The sequence below is a fragment of the Terrapene carolina genome, unplaced genomic scaffold (assembly GCF_002925995.2).
Source record: "Terrapene carolina triunguis isolate 2854851 unplaced genomic scaffold, T_m_triunguis-2.0 Scaffold119, whole genome shotgun sequence".
Taxonomy (NCBI): domain Eukaryota; kingdom Metazoa; phylum Chordata; order Testudines; family Emydidae; genus Terrapene; species Terrapene triunguis.
Window position 1 is genome coordinate 1,567,182 of NW_020664470.1, and position 21,616 is coordinate 1,588,797.

Sequence of the window (21,616 nt, forward strand, 5' to 3'; positions counted from 1 at the left end):
GTCATGGCCAGTACACGTAGGGGAGCCACATAGATCCCCAGCCTCTCGGCATCGCTCGCCAGCAGTCCAGGGAACAGCTCCTCTGTGATCCTCCTACTCAGAGACCTCAGAGTCGGAGGTGGACTCCTATTGCTCCAGCAGGTCCAGGAGCAGGAGGTCCAGATCGCGCCGGAGTCATCAGCCATCGTGGCCGCAGCAGTGGCAGCCATCATCCCAATGGCCCTTTTGGACACCTTGGGAGTGCCACCAGAGCCAGGGTCAGGTCCAAGGTCCGGTTGGCATCGCTGTCTTCGGCATCCTTTGTTCCACTGCCTACCGAAGTAGCAGCCCGACTGTTATAAACAACTGCTCCAGCACCGACCTTTCCATCAACGGCACCACCGATGGCTGCAGCTCCGACTCCACCGGCATTGACGAGGTCAGCACGGCCGGATCTAGCGGCTCCCACATGGACCGTGGCACGGAGGCTCCCACCTCCAGCGGTCGCAGCACCACATCCCATCGAATACCACGTGCCGAGAGACCCAAGGGGTACTGAAGGCAGTGAGCAAGGTCCACTGCCAGTTCTCTCCTCATCATCCTCACCAGATAAAATGGTTGCGGGTGAGTCGGTGGCTCCACCTCTGGAGGATAACCAGGTTCTCCAGCAGCTCCTGCTGTTGCCCAAAGCCTGGGCATACAGGCAGAGGAGGTGGTGGAGTCAGACCCAGTTGTGGACATCCTCACACCTTTGGGCCCATCGTGGGTAGCCCTGCCACTGATAAAGACAGTAATAGATACAACTAAATCTGTGGCAGATCCCTGCTTCTCTGGCCCCTATGGCCAAGAGAACCGAAAGGTGCTATTTTGTACCATCCAATGGGTATGAACACTTATATACCCACCCACCCCACAACCTTTTGGTGGTTGATGAAGCCAATCAGAGGGAATGTCAGGGCTTACAAGGTTCCATCCCAAAAAATAGGGAGGCAAAGAGATTCGACCTGTTTGGCAGGAAGGTCTATTCGATGGGGGGCCTAAAGCTCCGCATCACAAACCAGCAGGCCATCGTGAGCAGATATGCACACAACACCTGTGCTGTGATGGCCACGTTTGCAGAGCTCCTGCTGCAAAACTTTCGCACTGAGTTGTCCAGACTAGTGGAAGAGGGGAAGCTGGTCTCCTGGGCCTTCCTACAGGCGGCTTTGGATGCAGCAGACGCAGCCTCACGCACACTGGCCACGGGGGTGGTAATGAGGCGGGGCTCCTGGTTGCAGGTCTCTGGACTACCCCATGAGGTCCAACAAATGATCCAGGACCTCCCCTTCGAGGGTTTAACCCTGTTTTCTGAGAAAACGGAAAAGAGACTTCATAGTCTGAAGGACTCTAGGGTCACTCTAAGATCTCTGGGGCTTCACACGCCAGCTACTCAGCATAGGCATTTCAGACCTCAGCCTGCCCTTAGGTTCCATCAGACTCAGAACCACCAGAATGCTCTTCGTAGGAGGAATGGGAGTGGTAGGAGGAGGCAGCAGCCCTCCTTGGGGCAGAACTCCAGTCAGCCCAGGCCTTTGGCCGTTCCCAGACCCCCCTTTTGAAGGTGCAGTTGAGGACAGCTCACCAGTTCATACTATGGATTCATCCCCTCTTACCTTCTCATCCCATTTATCCCCTTTCTACCGTGCTGGGTCCCGTATCACCTCGGACCGTTGGGTGCTCTGCACGGTAGAGAGGGGATATTCCATCTAATTCTGTGCCCTCCCACCCCTACACCCCCCTTCAGGGACCCCTCTCACGAGCAACTTCTAATTCAGGAAGTGCAATCCCTCTTCTTGGTAGGGGCAGTGGAAGATGTTCCTCAGGGGCAAAGGGGCAAGGGGTTCTACTCCCAGTATTTCCTAATACCGAAAGCCAAGGGTGGTCTCAGACCCATCCTGGACCTGCGGCAGCTCAAAAAGTTTGTAAAGAAACTCAAGTTCCTCAGGGTCTCACTGACCTCCATTATCCCCCCCATTGGATCCAGGAGAGCAGTACGCCGCCCTCGACTTGAAGGACACACATTTCCACATAGCAATAATTCCTCCTTACAGATGTTACCTCAGATTTGTGGTGAACAGCAGCCACTATCCATTTACCGTACTCCCTTTTGGCCTGTCAGCAGCACCTTGTGTTTTCACCAAATGCATGGCAGTCATCACGGTGTTCCTACGCAAGCGCTGGATTCAGGTTTTCCCATACCTCGACGATTGGCTGATCAAAGGCCACTCCAAATCCCAAGTGGAGGATCAGGTTGGCTTCATAAGAAGGACCTTCCTCGAACTAGGTCTCCTTCTCAACGAGGCCAAATCCACTCTGTCCTCAGTGCAGAGGATAGAGTTTATAGGCACAGTACTGGACTCAACCCAGGCCAGGGCATATCTCCCAGAAACCAGGTTTCAGTCTCTAGGGGACATCATATGGGGCCTCAGACAGTTCCCGATGACTACAGCAAGGAACTGCCTGAAACTGCTGGGGCACATGGCTGCATGCACCTACATAGTACAGCATGCCAGACTCAGACTTCGCCCACTTCAGTCATGGCTGGCGTCGGTTTATCAACCGGCCCGGGACGCTCTGGACCCTAACCCTAACCCTTCCCCACCCTGTACTGGTCTCCCTCCTGTGGTGGCTTGTCCCACAGATGGTTTGTGCAGGAGTACCTTTCACGAGCCCCCGGCCATCCCTTTCATTAGTTACAGATGCCTCGGATCTGTGCTGGGGGGCTCATTTGGGAGACCTCAGGACTCAGGGCCTCTGATCTCAGGCAGACCTCACTCAGCATATCAATGTCAGAGAGAAGTGTGTCTGGTGTGCCAGGTTTCAGAGCCCACATATCAGGCAGATGCGTATCAGTCCTCATAAACAACACCACGGCGATGTTTTATATCAACAAACAGGGTGGTGCACACTCCTCTCTCCTATGCCGGGAAGCCCTCATACTGTGGGACTTCTGTGTAGAGCACTCGATACATCTGCAGGCTTCATACCTCCCCGGCATACAGAATGAGCTGGCGGACAGTCTCAGCTGAACTTTTCACGGCCACGAGTGGTCCCTCCAGCCAGACATGGTGAACTCAATTTTCCATCTCTGGGGTTTTCCCCAGATAGACCTGTTTGCCACACGTGGCAACAGGAAGTGGCAACTATTTTGCTCCTTCATGAATCACAGCCCGGGTTCCATCACGGATGCCTTTCTTCTCCCATGGGGGGACGATCTTCTCTATGTGTTCCCACCAATACCGCTGGTCCACAAGGTGCTCCTAAAGGTCCACAGGGACCGGGACCGGGTCATATTGATAGCTCCAGCATGGCCACACCAGCAGTGGTTCACATCGCTCCTGGAAATGTACGTGGCAACCGTGCTCACCTTACCACTGGTCCCGGACCTGATCACGTAGGATCACAGCCACCTCCGACACCCAAACGTAGAGTCGCTCCACCTCACAGCTTCTATGCTCCATGGCTAAATGCCATGGAACTGTCTTGTTCTGATCAAGTCAGACAAGTTCTCCTTGGGAGTAGGAAGCCCTCTACAAGGGCAACGTACCTTGCCAAGTGGAGGAGGTTCTCTCTCTGGTCAGAGCAACACCATCAGTTGCCGACGCTCGCCCTGGTCCCTTTCAGCTGGACTACCTCCTCCATCTTAAACAACAAGCTCTGTCCTTGTCATCAATAAGGGTCCACTTGGCTGCCATTTCCACCTTCCATGTGGGCGCAGATGGCTTCTCGGTCTTTGTGAACCCTACGGTTAGCCGTTTCCTCAAAGACCTCAACAGGCTCTACCCGCAAACTCATCAGCCTGTCCCAGCTTGGGACCTTAACCTGGTCCTCACCAGACTTACGGGTCCTCCATTTGAGCCATTGGTGACATACTCCCTGCTTTCTCTCTTTTACAAAGGGGCATTCCTAGTGGCGATAACCTCAGCTAGGAGAGTGTCGGAGCTCAGGACACTTACATCTGAGCCCCATTACACAGTATTTCATAAGGACAAGGTTCAGCTCAGACTACACCCAGCTTTTCTCCCTAAAGTTGTCTCCCAGTTTCACATGAGCCAGGACATCTTCCTCCCAGTGTTTTATTCCTGCAACAGGGAGTGTAGGCTTCACTCATTGGATGTCCGCAGAGCACTGGCCTTCTATATAGAGAGAACTAAGCCGTTATGAAAGTCCATACAGTTATTTGTAGCAGTGGCGGACAGGATGAAGGGCCTCCCCGTCTTATCCCAGCACATCTCGTTGTGGATCACATCATGCATTCTGGAGTGTTACGGCCTGGCGAAGGTGCCGACTCCACCGATCACCGCTCACTCCACCAGGGCTCAGGCCTCCTCAACTGCATTCCTGGTGCAGGTCCCCATCCAGGAGATCTGCAGAACGGCAACATAGTCCTCGATACACACATTTACGATACACTATGCAATCACACAACAGGTCAGAGATGATGTGGCCTTTGGACGAGCCGTGCTCTAATCAGTGGATGACTCCGACCCCACCTCCTGAACTTTGGCTTGTGTCACCTGGTTGGAATGGACATGAACAAGCACTTGAAGAAGAAAAAACAGTTACACACCTTCTCGTAACTGTTGTTCTTTGAGATGTGTTGTTCATGTCCATTCCAATACCCACCCTCCAACTCCTCTCTTGGAGTAGCCAGCAAGAAGGAACTGAGGGGGGTGAGGGATCGGCGGGGCACTATACTGGGCGCCATGAAGGTGTGACTCCAGGGGGTGCCCAGGCCGACCCTACGGATGCTGCTAAGGGAAAATCTTCCGGCTGGCATGCATGTGGCGTGCACACATCTGGTTGGAATGGGCACCACATCGCGAAGAACAACAGTTACGAGAAGGTGAGTAACCATTTTTTCCCATAACCACACAATTCCTAGTAGTATTTTTTCATTAAAAACATTAAAGAGGGCTCTGTCCATATTCAAATCATATCCTTGAGGTCTGCAGCACACCCCAAGCACTATCCCAGGGATACCTCTAGTAGCTGTCTTCCCCAAAGTGATTTTGATCCAAACAAACTCTATCTTATCAACTCCATCACTTCTAATTTCTTTACAGTCTACCTCATCATTCATATGCAATGCTACTCCACCACCTTTACCTTTATTTCTGTCTTTCCTGAACAGCGCATGCCCTTCAATACCTCTACTCCAATCATGACTTCTATTCCACCATGTTTCTGTTATCTCTATAATATCTGGCTTCACTTCATGAACCAGTAGTTCTAGTTCCTCCATTTTGTTACCCAGGCTCCTTGCACTGGTGTACAGACATTGTAGTTATTGCTGCTTGGCTTTGCCCGATAGGGTACAGTCATTCTACTGCCAATATCACCTGTCTGACTGGTATCAGCACTATCCTTCCTCTTAAAGTCCATTCTCCTACCCACTGCTGTTCCTTTCTCCATTTCTATATCCTTTCTCACTTGATTTTCCTCCATCTCAAGGTTAAAATCAGGTGTGGAGATTACATGAGCATCTCCCAACTATCTCCTCTAAGTTCCTGGTTTAAAGCTCTTTTAATCAGTTGTGCCAAACTCCAGCCCATAATGGTTCCTTTTGATCTTAAATCTAAGAATAGATTAATGAAAAAAGTTGGGGTATGGGGTAGAAGAGTGGCAAATTAAATGTGTGACAGAGCGTTGGTTGGGTGGGGAATTTTATTCCAAAAGTCTCAAAGTGAAGAAGTTTCTCTGGTATGAGAGAATAGAAAACCAGCTCTCAGTTTGCAGTCGGAACCCTTATGGAATCAAATTATGGAAATCTGCCTAATTTCATGGTACAGGCAAATCTTTCGATGCTCATTACTTTTTCACTGTCACACAATACAGCTCATGGAGAAAGGAGAAGGAAAAAACCAAACAGCCATCACGGAATTCATCCTCCTAGGGTTTGGGGATCTCCCTGAACTGCCGACCCTTCTCTTCCTGGTCTTCCTAGTAATCTACATTGTGACTATGGCTGGCAACCTCCTCATCATTGCTCTAGTTGTGATTGATCAACACCTTCACACTCCCATGTACTTCTTCCTGGGGAACTTGTCCTTTTTGGAGACCTGCTACACCTCCACCATCCTGCCTAGGATGCTGGCCAGTCTCCTGACTGGGGACAGAACCATTTCTCTGGGGGGCTGCATGACACAGGTTTTTTTCTTTTGTTTTCTAGCAACTACAGAGTGCTATCTCCTGGCAGCAATGTCTTATGATCGGTATTTAGCCATATGCAAACCACTGCACTATGGAACCTGTATGAACAGCAGGCTGTGCCTCCAGCTAGCAGCTGGGTGTTGGATAAGTGGATTTCTACCTTGTACAATAATGATGTCTTTTATGTCACAATTAATTTTCTGTGGTCCCAATGAAATGGACCACTTCTTTTGTGATTTCACTCCAATGCTAAAGCTCTCCTGCAGCGACACCAGCCTCATCACATTGGTTCTTTATATATTTTCCTTCCTAGATGCAGTTTCCCCATTTCTATTAACCTTGACATCCTATGTTTGTATCATCAGCACCATCCTGAGAATCCCTTCCACCACCAGGAGGCAAAAGGCCTTTTCCACCTGCTCCTCCCACCTCATCATTGTAGCACTTTTCTATGGGACCATCATGATTGTCTACATGCTACCAAAATCCAACACACTGATAGCCCTGAACAAAGTGTTCTCAGTCATCTACACTGTTCTGACTCCTCTGGCTAATCCGCTCATCTACAGCCTGAGAAACAGAGAGGTCAAGGAGGCCCTGAGAAATGCTGTCAGGAAATGTATGGCCCTCATAAAGAATTCAGATTAGTTGAATGAAACAAGGATCAATCAATCTGGTTTCAGTTGTGAAAGAAGGAGGGTCTAAGTGGGCCCTGATACAGAAATACAGCACACAAGAGATACGTGTGTGTGCACAAGATTTTTACTTTTAATCAAAACAACTGAAACCTGACAAAATGAAAAAAGTTTTGCTTTTTGGCAACTGACATCTGAAAACCTACAGATGGAAAGTGTCAAAAAAGAGTCATGCACTGTTGTCATGGCTGTGTTGGTCCCAGGATATTACAAAAACAAGGGGGGTAAGGTAACATATTTTATTCTTTCTGCTGGTGAGAGACAAGCTTATAAAGAATAATTCTTCTTCAGATCTGGGAAATGTACTCAGCGTGTCACAGCTAAATACAAGTTGGAACAGCTTGTTTAGCATAAGTAGTTAGCACATATTTCAAGGGACTGATATAAAGTGATCACTTTGCCTTTTATCATTTTTCAGAGTCAGTTCATTTGAGAGCATAGTGATTGTCTGGTTTTGTCCACATAGCTGTTGTCTGGGCATTTGGTTCACTGCATGAGATACAGCATACATTGTGATAGGCACATGTAGGACCCATGGGTCTTGAAAGGTGTGTTGAGGGGAGTGTTGCTCATTGTGACAGTGGAGATATGTCTGCAGGTTTTGCATCTGTTGTTCTGGCAGGTTCTGATGCTGCTTTGAGTTGGTGTGTCCTGATCTGTGGGAAATTTGCTTTTGATGATGATCTTGGAAAGGCTGGGGGGTTGTTTGAAAGCCAGAAGTGAGGGTTCAGGAAAGATTTCTTTCAGGATGTGATCCTGTAATAGTCCCTTGCTCTCCTGTGGGGAGGGAGGCCACTCAGTCAGGTCCCGTCTGGCCAGGACCAGAGTCCACAGGACAGTTAAGAGCCCACAATAGGGCTGGCCGACCAATAGTCACAGTCAGGCTTTAGCCTGGGTTTGGGCAGCTCAAGATGCCAGCCCTTAAACAGAGTCTATAACTGAGCTGGGGCCTGGGCTTAAGGAGGCTCAGGCAGACAGCAACAAACTGTCTCAGGGCTGGCTTTAGCCTGGGCGGAGCTCAGGCAGCCAGCAAACAAACAGTCTACAGGTGACTGGTTAGGGAGGCTCCTTCTCCAGAGCAGGAGCTTCTCAGGGAAGTGTAGGGAGTTGGCCACCCAGGATCCAGCCACAGCCGGCTGCACTGGGGCTGCCCCGGGCTACTTCCTGCCTCCCGGGGGGTTGATACCTGTGGCCTCCAGGCCTCTTCTGGCTCCTTGGGGTACAGTCCTCATTGGTGTCTAGGGATCAGGATCAGCCAGGCATAGGTTCCCTTCTAGGATGCTGCGAAACAGGCGGAGCCTCCTTCTCCTCCACAGATTCTGCCCCAACTGTGCTGCAGGGCCTGCCTTTTATATTTCCAGCCATGCCTCGGTACTTCCGGTGAGGGGGCGGGGCAATCTAGGCTCCTCCCTCCAAGGGGAGTGTAATGGTCCTGCACTTTCTCATGGGGAGGGAGGCCCCTCGCCTCACTACCGGGACTGATCAGACCGCTCTGGCTGCCCTGCTGGCTGGAGGTCTCCCTCCCTGGGCTGCTGCTGCTGACTGGAGTTCCCTCTCTGAACTGCTGCTGCTGAATGGGGGGGGGGGCATTGCCGGTCTGCCCCCCACCCCGTCTCCGGAGGGAGAAGCAAGGACCTCTCCACCACCACCTATGGGTCCCTCCTGCATGGTCGGCTGACTGCTGCTTGCTGCTGCTGCTACTTCGGAGCCGCTGCTACCCTCGAGGAGGAGGAAGAAGAGGAGTATTCCTACTGAGAGACATTGTGGAGGGGGTTTGTTCACAAACTGAGTGACTTTCACCATCTCTGCTCCTGGGGTGGTGGCAACTCCTATTGCTGTTGAGGGGAGCAAGAGGGAGAGGCATGCAGCCCTCCCCCTTGCCCATCTGCTCCCCCCACCACCACTGTCGCCACCCCCTCCATCACCCCGCGTACCACCTGGACCTGCTCTTCTCCCCTCGACAGCCATGTTTCTTTCCCCTCTTTCACCGCCTGGGACTGTTTGCAGCAGTGAGCAGCAAAAGACTGAGTTACACAGGCGCACATGGGCGCACGTGCCTCCTCACCTTGGACTTTCCTCCCCCCCAGCTGCATTTAGCTGGCGGGGCCCCCTGCCTGCTTGGCCCCCCAGCCTCCCTGTCTTAGTTTCCCCCTCCCCCTGCAGCCTGCCTCGCCTGCCACTTGATTTGACCCTCTGGAGTCTCCCTCTCTGTTAGTTTGCCTGCCCCACCCCAGCCCTTTAGTGTTTGCCCCGCCCCAAACTTTGGGGTTTGGTTTGGTTGCCTGCCCCGCCCTTACACTTGAAGCTCCCTCCTGTGATTTTCCTAGCCCCCTTTTTCCCCTGCCCTCCCTTGCCCCCCCAGTTCAGTCCCTCTTACCTGTGTGCCCATACCCCCTCCATAAGCGCTACTGCCCGCTTTCAGTTGTCCCACCCCCACTGTTCACAGCATTCCCAATGAAACTGTAGTCCCTCCCCTTCCCAGTGCAGCCGGAGGTGCCGTTATCCCTGCCATGTACCTGTGCTCCCTTTTCACCCCTACAACCTCCACCGCTGGTGCCCTCCACCCCTGCCTGCAGCCTAGTGGGGAGGAGTGGTTGCTTCTTCCCTTTGCCCCGGTCCCCCCTGTAGTCTCCCGCCCACTGCTACCCTCCTTCCCTGACCACAGTCTAGCAGGGAGGAGTGGTTAGCCACATTCCCTCTCCCCCATCCCCCCCTACCCCTCCCGCTGGACCCTCCTCCCCTGCGTGTCATCTAGCAGGGAGGAACGGTCATTTTCCCCCTTTCCCACCCCACCCTAGGGGTTGCCCTCCTTCCCTGCCTACAGCTTAACAGGGAGGAGTGGTTAGCCCCTTCCCCCACATCCACCTGCCCCTCCCACTGGACCCTCCTCCCCTGCGTGTTGCCTAGGGGGAGGAGCGGCTGCCCATCATCCCGCCCTCATATTAGGGCCTCCTCATGCCTCTTGCCACTATAGAAGAGGACCCTGCTCCTGCCCCTACCCCTGATGTTGCCCATGCTGACTCTGTGGTTCCCCCTTTGCCCACCACTCCTGCCTGCCCCTGCGGCTGACCTCTCGGCCACATCCCCCACCAGCAAAAAGGGTCAGGGGAACAAGAAGGGCAAAGGCCCCGTCCAGAAAACTAAACTTCCTGCAGGAGCGGCCACCCTCCCCGCTGCGGCCATGACACCTGCCATGGCCTCTCCTTCCCCTGCCGTTGCTTCCACCATCTCTGGGGGCGCTCCATCTCAGGCCTCCAGAGCATACGCCCAGGTGGTCACTGCCCCTCCATATGCCACCGCGCCATCTGCCCTGACTGCCGCCTCCAGTACCATCCCTGGCGGCTGGGGCCCCTTCCGCTCACTGACCAGGAGGCATGGCATCCACTGCCTCCTGGTGCCCGCCTCATCCCACGTCGAAACATACGTGCGGGCGTTGGCAAGGGTGGTGGGGTCCACGGCCATTGTGGCGGTCTCCAAAATGTATGGAAAAGTCATGTTCTTCCTGGCATTGGAGGCCTCCACTCAGGAGGCGGTGGAAAAGGACCTGGCCGTGGGGGGCATGTTAGTTCCCCCTAGAACGCATGGAAGACCTGGGCGTACGGGTGATGTTGACCTCCGTCCCGCCCTTCCTTCCCAATGGTGCCCTGCTACCTGCCCTCTCCACCCTGGGGAAGCCCATTTCGGTCATCAGCCCTCTCCTGCTGGGCTGTAAGGACCCCGCCCTCCGTCACTTCCTGTCCTTCCGCCGGCAGGTCCAGATCCAACTACTTCTGGCGGCGCACGACAAGGTGGCTCTCAAGGGGTCCTTCCTGGTGCCCTACCAGGGGGCCCACTACCGGGTCCACTATACGACGGGGAAGTCCCGGTGCTTCCTCTGCCGTCGCCCCTCCTCCTCCTGCCACAGCTCTCACTCAGGCTGCTGGGCCAGCCCCCCCATCGTGCCGAGATGAGCGGGTAGGCCTCGCCTCCATCAGCTGCAGTTCGGTGGGGCCTGCAGAGGAGAGGGCAGTGAGACACTTGCCAGCCAAGGGAGAGGGCCCACCCCAGGGGGAGGTTTCTCTTCTCCCCGCTGTCCTGCCCTTGCCACCCCGAAAGATGCTGCAGGGGGCTGATGTCGCTAAATCTTCCGTCGCACCCCCAGATGGAGCCCAGCAGGAGGCGCTGACTATGGAAGCCATGTCAGCGGATGGAGACGATCCTGCCCCCCTTATTGAGTCCCTCCCTGAGGAGGCCTCTGTAGGAGTTCCCCCGGTCCCTGTGCCACCTGCCGCTGCCGATGCCGGGACAATCGAAGCTGTGCAATAGAATTGGAAGAACATACACTTAAGAGCTAATCGAGTCTTGTGAATTAATCCCATCAATATTCAGAAACTTCCCTTCCTCTCCTATTATCAGGCTGAAATTTTAAGGCTTAATGAAGACTTCAGAGCTAAGAGCCAGGGATTTCAGTCTGAGAACAGATCATTGGTGCCCATGCAGACCTCCTTCTGCCATTTCAGAGCAATGACTACTATAACAGTCCATTCTCTGGTAGCCAAGTAATGACATAACAGATCGGATGATTTCTTTCTCTACTGTCATAGCCCATCTAGTGACATACTGGAGCTTAAGAATGATGCTTAAATGCTGCTATCCTTGAACTCGGAGTCTAGAAGACATCTGGCATGTGTGATCCAGGCTAGTAAGACTCTGTCACCACTTGTCTCCCCCCCCCCCCGCCATTGGGACACACACTGAGCCAGACCCTCAGCTAGTGTGAATCAAGGTAGCTCCATTTCTGTCAGTGGGGTAGATCCCCAACTGAGGACCTGACACCAGACATGTATTTCAAGTTCCATCTCTGTTAAATGGTGCTATTAACACTGACGAGCATGGCTGTGGGAAGGTGAGGCTAAAACTGTTAATATTCACCTGAGGAAGAGCTCTGTGTAGCTCAAAAGCTTCTCCCCTTCACCAACAGAAGTTGGTCCAATAAAATATATCACCTCACCCACCTTGTCCCTCCAATATTGATAGAGTACATTCATGTCTCTGTTTGGAAGGTGATATGGAAATGCAGTCAGGAAGATGGTGCTCACCTGTAATCGCAGGCTTGAAGCAATGAGCTCTTTTTTCTCAGGTTGGACTGCCAGGATTCAGGATCCTCAGGTGAGGTTCTTGTCTCTCCTCTCTCTGTAGAAACTGGATTTTTCTCAGTGAAGAGACCTGCAGTTTCGTGAAGGGATGTGCAGGTGTAATTGATCTATTTTTGGAAAATGATCTTCCCCTTAGATTTACAAAGTGTAAACGCTCCCTCATATTTGTATTCGGTCTTCACGCTTTTTAATACAGTTCCACTTCAACCTTTCTCCCACCTGGTTCTTTTGGTGTCTCCAAAGCTTTGGAGCTAACAATGCCTAATGGGACTTGTACAGTGTGACTTGTATAATTGCATCTTTATTTAAGTGTCATGGTCCTACGTGGAAAATATTTTAGATCATGATTAAACACGAGCTTACATTTTGTCTAAGGTGGTTGCCTGTTAAAATGTACTTGCACTGTCCCATTATTAATATTCAATATATGCTGCCATCTAGTGGGGATTTCTGAAAATAGCTACTCATATCTCATTCTTACAACATGCTGCCATCTAGTGGTCATTTTACTGTATAGCTTTCCCATTATTGTTTTAGCCTCTGAAATCTATTGGTTATTAGTCAGTATTTCTGACACCCCCTCTCATTTCATCTACTCTGCTGCCATCTAGTGTTGAGTTCCCTGCATGACAGCCTGTTATTCTGTTCTCCTCCAACAGATTCTTCCTGCTATAGCTGCCCTTTTCCAATTCTTGACTCATGTCACCTGGTGGCCATTATTTAGTGCAACAGCCCATTTCTCACTCCACAACATCTGCTACTATCCACAGTTCATTACATATCATAGAGGTCCTATTCTCTTCTGTGCTCTTTCCTTACCACGTACACATCGTTATACAGCTTCAACCCCCACCCCACCCCCCATTCCTCTTCCCTCCATTGGTCATTTGGCAACCTAATGTCGGGGACTTTTTAACCCAGACGGCAAGGTTCGTTGTCTGACCGCAGAGTGAGAGACAGGCAACACCAGCAAGGTCCAATACAAGCTCTTTATTGAGGAGTGCACACAACAATAGAGAGCGGCCCGTCTCCAGAGAGAACCAGCCACGATTACAATAACTAGTGAGATTATATAGACAGTTCCGTCGCGTCCTAATTAAGCAACCCAATCCCCCCCCTTTACTAGTTAAAAGCTTCTAATATTCATGCATATCTATCCTTTTGACAGTACAAACAGTTCATGATGCCTCAGTAGCTTCTTATCAATTTTGTCGTCATGCACCAGAGACTGGGAAAAAGGAGGGAGTTAAGAACAGCTGAAGAACAGAAACAGGGAGTGGAGACTGCAAGTTTCCATATGTCCAAACGAACTGTTCCTAGCACTTCTGGTACAAAAATGCGCCCCCCCCCTTATCTTATTCTTTGAAGCCCAAGCAAGCATGTCTTCATGTTTCACAGAGAGACAGGAATGGCCCAGCAACTACTGTTAGCCTAACTTTGACTAAGCTGGCCAAACAACCTGTTCTATACTCCATATTTTTGGGCCTAACACTAACTTCTCCTTTCTTGCCCTTCCACTTTGGCTGCTACCCATTGGCTACTGATCAGCACAGCTGTACCGGTTCCATTCTTCTGCCCTCTAGTGGCCCTAGACAGCATAATCACATCTTTCCTCATTTCTTACCTACTGCTAGGTGTGCGGTCTTCCAAATTATAAATTATGTGGTAGCCTGGGATCTGTGCTATCTTGTGATGCACCCCATAGATACTATGTCCCATTGACGAACCTCAGTAATATCTACACACTAAAGGCCTTCTCGGGGGGCGTTCAGTAGCCCAATGGATTCTCTTGCAAACTGCCTGACTCAGATATAGTGAAACAGTTTCTGTGATTTTCTTTTAACTAAGACCATTTGTTCTTCAAATTCCCTCTCATCCTCTTAATTTCATTCTTGCTCACATGCCATTTCAATGTTCTTTTCTATCATTTTCACTTTGATTTGATATCCATTATTCTATTCTAGGCTTCACCCTAGTCATCCTGAGTCAGGGACCCAACCGGTGTAAATTGGCCATAGCTCCATTGGAGTGAATGGGCCAGATCCCCAGCTGAGGACCTTTCACAAGACATCTGTCTCAATTTCCCCCTTGTTAAATGGTGCTTTTAAGCCTGTCCGCTGTGGGAAGGAGAGGCTAAAACAGCTAATATTCACAGGGCCAAGGTGGGCAAGGGAATATCTTTTATTGGATAAACTGTTGGTGAGAGAGACAAGCTTTCAACCAGAGCTCTGTGTGAGCTCAATAACTTGTGTTTCTCACCAACTGGTCAAATAAAAGATATTACCTCACCCTCTTGTCTCTCTAATATCCTGGGACCAACACAGCTACAATAACATTGCAGACAATATTCACAAAGCACATTCATGCCCCTGTTTGGAAGGTGGTATAGAAACACAGCTAGGAACCGGGTGCTAACCTGTGACTATAGGACGGCTCGAGCATCAAGCGATGAGCTCTTATTTCTCAGGGTTTGGTGGCCAGGTCTTGGTTCCCACAACTGAAGTTCTTGGGTCTCATCATTCAGTAGAAACCGGATTTTCTCAGTAAAGAGAACTGCAATTACCTGAATGGACAAGCAGCTGCAGCGATCTGTCTTAGAACATGCTCTGCCCCTCTGCTGACACAGTCCAGTGTTCTCCTCATACTAATATAACCGTATATCTGCGATATACATCCACTAGGCATTTCAGAAAATAGCTGCACGTCTCCTGCTTAGAATATGCTGCCCTCTAGTGGACATCTTGCAACACCACTGACCTTTCCATATTACTGTATATTGTTGTAAAATCAGGTAAATAGGTCAATATTCCTAACCCTTTCTCATTTCTTCCAAGCTGCTTCCACCTAATGTCTAGTCATTAAAACACACACACACAGAGAAAAGCCGCACATTTTATTTGAGCTGGAAATTTGCCTGCTTTTGCATGAATAAAATCTGTATGATATTTGTCAGAAATGTAGTGATTTTCTCATTATTAGAGAAATTCAGGAACCAGAATTTTCATTTCATGGGAAATTCCATTAGTTCAAATTTTTGTTTTCATTTCAAGTCTGACTTTTCAAAAATATATTTATTTTGAAATTATTTTATTTCATTTTTGTTACTTTTAATGGTAATTTCTATTCTACTTTTTATTTGTATATTATATTTCATTTTGTATTATTTTACAAAATGATACACAGTAAATATTTCCCCCTAAACAAAATTTTGAAGAAAATTTCTATGGAACATTTTGATCTTGAGAATTTGGCATTTTCTGATGGGAAAAAAAACATTCCAGTAGAAAATTAGTAATCAGCTCTATTTTTTCTTCTTTTTCTTTGGTTAAAAATATTGATTCTCTCTCTCTTTTTGTTTGTGGATGTCCTGTCTGCCATTACATCCTGTCTGTCTGCAAGTCATTACTCATCCTTCTTAAGTGTTAAGTAAGGATCTGATCCCGCATACAGTTATGCAACGTTAATTTTACACCTGGGAATAATTGTGTTGAGTCTTAGCCTTCTTTCAGTGAGGTCAAAGATAAAATTCCCACTGACTTAAAGAATTGGACCCTTTGATTTCAATGGGATTTGGACAGCTAACACTGTGACACTCTGTGCCCCAAAGCAACTCCCTGGCACTCCCACATTCACCACTGTCATATAATTATGATATGTTTTGTACAAAGTATGCCATGTAAGGTATCATTCTAAAAGTCTTAATCTGTTGAACATTAATATCCTGTTGGATCCTAGGTGCTGTCATTGTATGTGAAGTTATGAAGTTTTGCTATGTGTGTGTTACTGAAAGATATTGTGAAGTTGGAAACACCCCCAACTAGCCTTTCAGGTACAACAATGAAGAAACCAGACAGTGCTAATGGCCCAGAAAGAAAGACAGTGGACCATGAAAGAGCTTATCTTCACCTGTGGATGCTTCAGTCAGCCTATGAACAATGGCTGCCATGACTCATCGAAGCATGCAAGGGCTTGTGACCAGATCAGATGATACTGAACTCCATTTTCGTACCAGTATTTTTCCACAAACTGGGCTAAGAAGTTGGCTCGGAACAAAAGGGTTCCTGACATATGGAAGAAACTATATAAGGGGGAAGGGACATCACCACACGGCCCACTCCTCAAACAAGAAAACACCTGGAAGCACCTGAGGAACAAAGACTGAACTGGGGGAAGTGCTGGTCCCAGGATAAAGGGATTTCTAGTCTGTATATGGAAGCTTAATGGACTGTTTTGTACTATCTAACAGGATGAGACACTGCTTGATTCAAATCCTATCTAATGTATAAGACTAAGGGCTGGTCTATACTTAGCCGCTAGTTCGGCGGCTGGGGATCGAACTTCCGGGTTCGATTTATCGCGTCTGGTCTGGACGCGATAAATCGAACCAGGAAGTGCTCGCCGTCGACTGTGGTACTCCATCTCAACGAGAGGAGTACCGCGGAGTCGACGGGGGAGCCTGCCTGCCCCGTGTGGACCGCGTCTGAACCGCGGTAAGTTCGAAGTAAGGTATGTCGACTTCAGCTACGTTATTCACGTAGCTGAAGTTGCGTACCTTACTTCGACTTGGGGGGTTAGTGTAGACCAGGCCTTAGACTGTGATCTTGTTTATTTCTTAGGTAACCATCTTTGATCTGTTTGCTATTACTTATAATCACTTGAAATCTATCTTTCTGTAGTTAATGAACCTGTTTTATATTTTTTACCTAAAACAGTGTGGTTTGTTTGAAATGTTTGGGAAAAATCTCAGCTCAGTTAAAAAAGGTTTTGTGCATATTCCGCTCCACATCGATGGAGTGGAGGACTAGGTAATAACTCATATATACTGGTCAGGCTTTTGATCAGGGCAGGACAGTACTGCTGTGGGGTCCTAGGCTGGGGAGCTGTGGGTATTTTGGCTGAAGCCACTCTATTGTTGGTTCATGCAGTGGCTGGCAGAGCATTCATGAACAGAGCTGTGTGTGGTGCCTGCCTGTGGATGTTGGTATAAGTGCAAGCTTGGAGGGCTTTGAAGCTTGACACAACATCACAGTGCAAAAGGGAACCCAGATTTTACACCAGTTCCCAGTTGTTCCCCAGGGGGGACCCATCACGAACACCTTTAGCCTTCTCCAACACTTAGGGTATGTCTACACTTACTTCCTGGTTCGGCGGCAGGCAATCGATCTTCTGGGATCGATTTATCGCGTCTTGTCCGGATCGATCCCGGAAGTGCTCGCCGTCGACTCCGGTACTCCAGCTCGGTGAGAGGAGTACGCGGCATTGACGGGGGAGCCTGCCTGCTGCGTCTGGACCCGCGGTAAGTTCGGACTAAGGTACTTCGAATTCAGCTACGTTATTAACGTAGCTGAATTTGCGTACCTTAGTCCGAAGTGGGGGGTTAGTGTGGACCAGGCCTTAGAGCCAATGTCTCAGCCCTAGAACTAAGTAGAATGTCCAACAGTATCTGAGGCCTTGTCTACACTATGCATAAAAGTCAATCTAAACTTCTGAGTTATGTGAATAGCGTAATTCAAGTCGATGTAGCTTTGATTTACTTACTTACGTACTTACACTATACTATGTCGACAGGAGATGCTCTTCCGTTGACTCCCTTTACTATTGTCCATCCGGTGGAGTACAGGAGTCGATGGGAGGGTGATTGGTGTTCGATTTAGTGGGTCTTCATTAGACCTGCTAAATCGATGGCCGATGCATCGATCACCACAGTGTAGCTCCTCCGATAAGGGTAGGCAAGCCCTTAGTTACTAAGGCTTAGCAGCCAAATCTCATTGAAAGTCAATGGGTCTTGGGTTCCTAAATCCCTTTTGAAATTCACTCAAGTGTTTTTCAAAATGTTACCTTAGTTCAAGGCCTCCTGGTCAGGCATTGCTGAAAAGAGCAAATCACGATTGTTGCTCAGATAAAATGCCAGTGCAACAAGGTGCTTTACACATTTTGGTTGGGATTTTCAAAGGGAGGGGGGCAATATATACAGCATAGCCACCCCTTTCCCAGCCTTCTCCCACTGAATTGCTAGTCACCTGAGATTATAATGTGCAAATGGTTTCTTCAAATATCCCTAAAAAGTTTCAGGTATCTTCAGTGCCATGACGATTATACAAATTAGAGAATTTTGTACCAGAACTATAGGCCTCTTGTTGTTTTACAGGAGTGTATGATAATGATCAGAACATTATTGATTACTCTCCTCTAGAGGATTGGCTGTCTATTCCCACCAGAGAGTTCATGGTCCTACTTGGGTACAGTGAATAGGATCATTTCATCTGTGTGTATTATGGCATATTCTGCAATTTGATTAAAAAACTGGGCTCTCTCAGCATGAAGTTTTTGACATACTGCCCCTCTTCCCCCGAAGGAAAGTTTTATTCCAGATTTTTTGGAAGAATACAAATATCCACTTATTTCTGAATGCAAAACAAACTAGAAGATTGTTATTTGCAGTTGTCTTCTAGCATAATATGCTCCCTAACCATGCAATAAGGTCTCAGACCAGTTTACCTGTGTGAATAATTTTGTGTTTCCAAAGCTTTGTTTTCATAATGCCTAATGCTGAATATCTGTGGCTCACATAAGTGCATAAAAGAAAAACAGGTTTTTTTGGTTTTCTTTTTAAATTAATCTCTGGGGAAAATATCGCAAATAGGGATGAAATCCCATTGCCTAACTCTTTGAAGGATACAGATCTAATCTAAAAATTGGCTATAATACACGGATAGACCTTAATCTTCTCACACTGTAACTTAATTTTTTTTAATTCCAAGTTTGACTCTTAATAACTTACACAATAATTTTTACTGAACTCTCGAGTTTTATATTTATTGCTGTCCTTGTCATTCCCCATGATCACCTGCCATCTAATGAGCATTAGAAAGGATACATAAAACATTGGCCATATTAACCTTGGCTTCCCCATAGTGCCCATTATACAGCATAGCCACCCCTTTCCCAGCCTTCACCCTCTGCTATCCTGAGTATCCATTATCGAATAAGGCTGCTCCTTTCCCCTCCCTTACCCTCTGCTGCCCCCAATGCAGAGTTCATCCCTGGCTGTCAAGCACATTGGTTACCCAGGGTACATTCTTGCTTGTGCAGCCGGCACAGAAGCTAGTACCGTGGTTTCCTCACTTCTATTTTTAGCAAGATAGCTAGAGTAGAACTACAGCAACGATTTCTACTGGAAATTCACATCCCCAGCTGCAGTGAAGATGCATCTCAAGTGCCTAGTTGTGGATTATTCACTCAGGTCTCTATCCATCACTCATCACTTTTGACTTGGCAAATCAGCATAGACTATCAGATTTCCATTTTAATGCAAACACCAGTTTGCTTGGATTATCGATGTCCTTTGCAAAGTCATAAATGCACTGATGCATTTTCACAAGGACTCACTTAAGTTAGATCTCCACGCAGATTTTGCACCAGTATAACTATTCTGGTTTGTGGTGTGACTTTCTTATGGAAATCATTCTAGATGTACAACCTCTAGTGCGCACACAGTTTACCAATATTGAGGTCCCTTATACTGGTATAACTTATTCCCCTTCCCGTAGGGGAATCAACTATGCTGATATCAGCAGCTTTACATCAGTATAATTGTATCCAGTCAGAGTAGATGGGTGGCCACCTCATGGCGCCCCCTGGAGGTTTTAAAGCAGGCCAGAACATAGCCCCTCACCTCAGTTTCCCTTCTTTGTTCCCCAAATAAACTCTGCACAGTTTTTTTTCCAGCCCAATAACAACAGTCCCCATACAGGTTTCATATATTAACTTTCAAAACTAAACACAGACATCTTCCCTCCAGCTGCCTACACCCCAAACTCCCCCATCTGGTCTGAGTCCTTCCCACCTTAGCAGGCTACTCCCAGCTCTTCATAGCTGGAACAATTCCCCGGGTCTCAGGTTTTTCCCTCATTCACTATCTAAAGTTTCGCTTCAGCCTCCTGAACTTGTCTCTTCCCCTAGCTCCCTTCCAGCCTTTATTAGAAATTGCCTGATTACCCTGAGGTGGGGCTCCTTCTCTAACCAGGGCTGACTTAGCCCCCAGCTCTCCAGTCCCTGTCAGAGGCAAGGACAGGCCGGTATAGTTAAAGTGGTGTAACTTCTATAGTTTAGTTCTTTTTTGCTTTTACAAAAGCATTCTGACATTTTTGTAACAGATACACAGTTTTTAGGGTCTCCTAGAAAATGGTAAAACATGAGCGGGAACTGATGGAAAACAGTTGAAGGAATTCCCTAGGAGTTGGAGGAATTCTCACAATATTGGTTTAGTTAGGTTGGACATTAGGAAAAGCTTCGTAACTGTTAGGGTGGTTAAGCACTGGAATAAAATGCCTAGGGTGGTTGTGGAATCTCCATCAATGAGGATTTTTAAGAGCAGGTTAGACAAACATCTGTCAGGTGTGGTCTAGATAATACATAGTCCTGCCATGAGTGCAGGGACCCGGACTAGATCGTCTCTCAAGGTCCCTTCCAGTCCTAGGATTCTAGGATTCTTTGATTACGGTCTCTCTTGCCATTAGTGATCCTCAGAGAGACAAGGTGTCTGAAGTCATATCTTTTATTGGACGGATTTACTAATCCTGCTAAGTAAGGCCTGGTCTACACTACGACTTTAATTCAGATTTAGCTGCGTTAATCCGAATTAACCCTTCACCCGTCCACACTACAGAGCCAGTTAATTCGAATTAAAGGGCACTTAAAATCGATTTCTGTACTCCACCTCGACGAGCGGAGTAGCGCCTAAATCGATTTTGTTAATTCGAATTAGGGTTAGTGTGGCCGCACACCACCGAATTACTGTGTTTAAATTAATGGGGTAGTGTGGCCGCACACCACCGAATTAATGTGGTTAAAAACCGAATTAAGGTGCTTAGTGTGGCAGCGCACAATCGAATTTATACAACCTGTTTCCCAAATTCGAATTATCTAAATTCGGATTAATCCGGTAGTGTAGACATACCCTAAGAGTTAATTTTACACCCTGGGAATAAATCTGTTCAGTCTGAGGCTTGGTCTACACTTACCCCCCAAGTCGAAGTAAGGTACGCAAATTCAGCTACCGTGAATAACGTAGCTGAATTCGACATACCTTACTTCGAACTTACCGCGGTTCAGACGCGGTCCACACGCGGCAGGCAGGCTCCCTGTCGACTCCGCGGTACTCCTCTCGTTGAGCTGGAGTACCGCAGTCGACGGGGATCACTTCCTGGTTCGATTTATCGCGTCCAGACCAGACACGATAAATCGAACTCGGAACTTCGATCCCCAGCCGCCGAACTAGCGCGGCAGTGTAGACCAGCCCTCAGTCTTCTCCCATGAAAGTCAAAGATAAAATTGCCTCTGACTTCAATGGGATTTGGACAGCTAACGTCTTGAGCCTTCTTTGAAACTTATAGCTCCTCTTGGCATGAATCAATTTCAATTGATAGACATGGGTAAATGTTGATATCAGCTGACACGCTGAAATCAACAACAAAAAATATACATCAGTACAAGTGGGTGTTAGTTCAGCCTCCCCCATGTCTTGTGACACCCATTCCTGCAGGCACAAGGTACAGGGAAGGCAGTGGTCCTCATGGGCCAGAGCCAAGACCCTACCCCAGCCTGGGCTGCTAG

At 48.5% G+C, this 21,616-nt stretch overlaps 1 protein-coding gene across 1 annotated transcript; it reads left to right on the top strand.

Annotated features, from left to right (window-relative positions):
• Positions 1-5,856: 5,856 nt before the first annotated feature.
• LOC112104731 (olfactory receptor 2AP1-like) lies at positions 5,857-6,819 on the top strand. Its single transcript, XM_024197226.1, has one exon. The coding sequence runs from the start codon at positions 5,860-5,862 to the stop codon at positions 6,817-6,819; it is 960 nt and encodes a 319-aa protein (XP_024052994.1). The 5' UTR covers positions 5,857-5,859.
• The last annotated feature ends 14,797 nt before the right edge of the window (positions 6,820-21,616 follow it).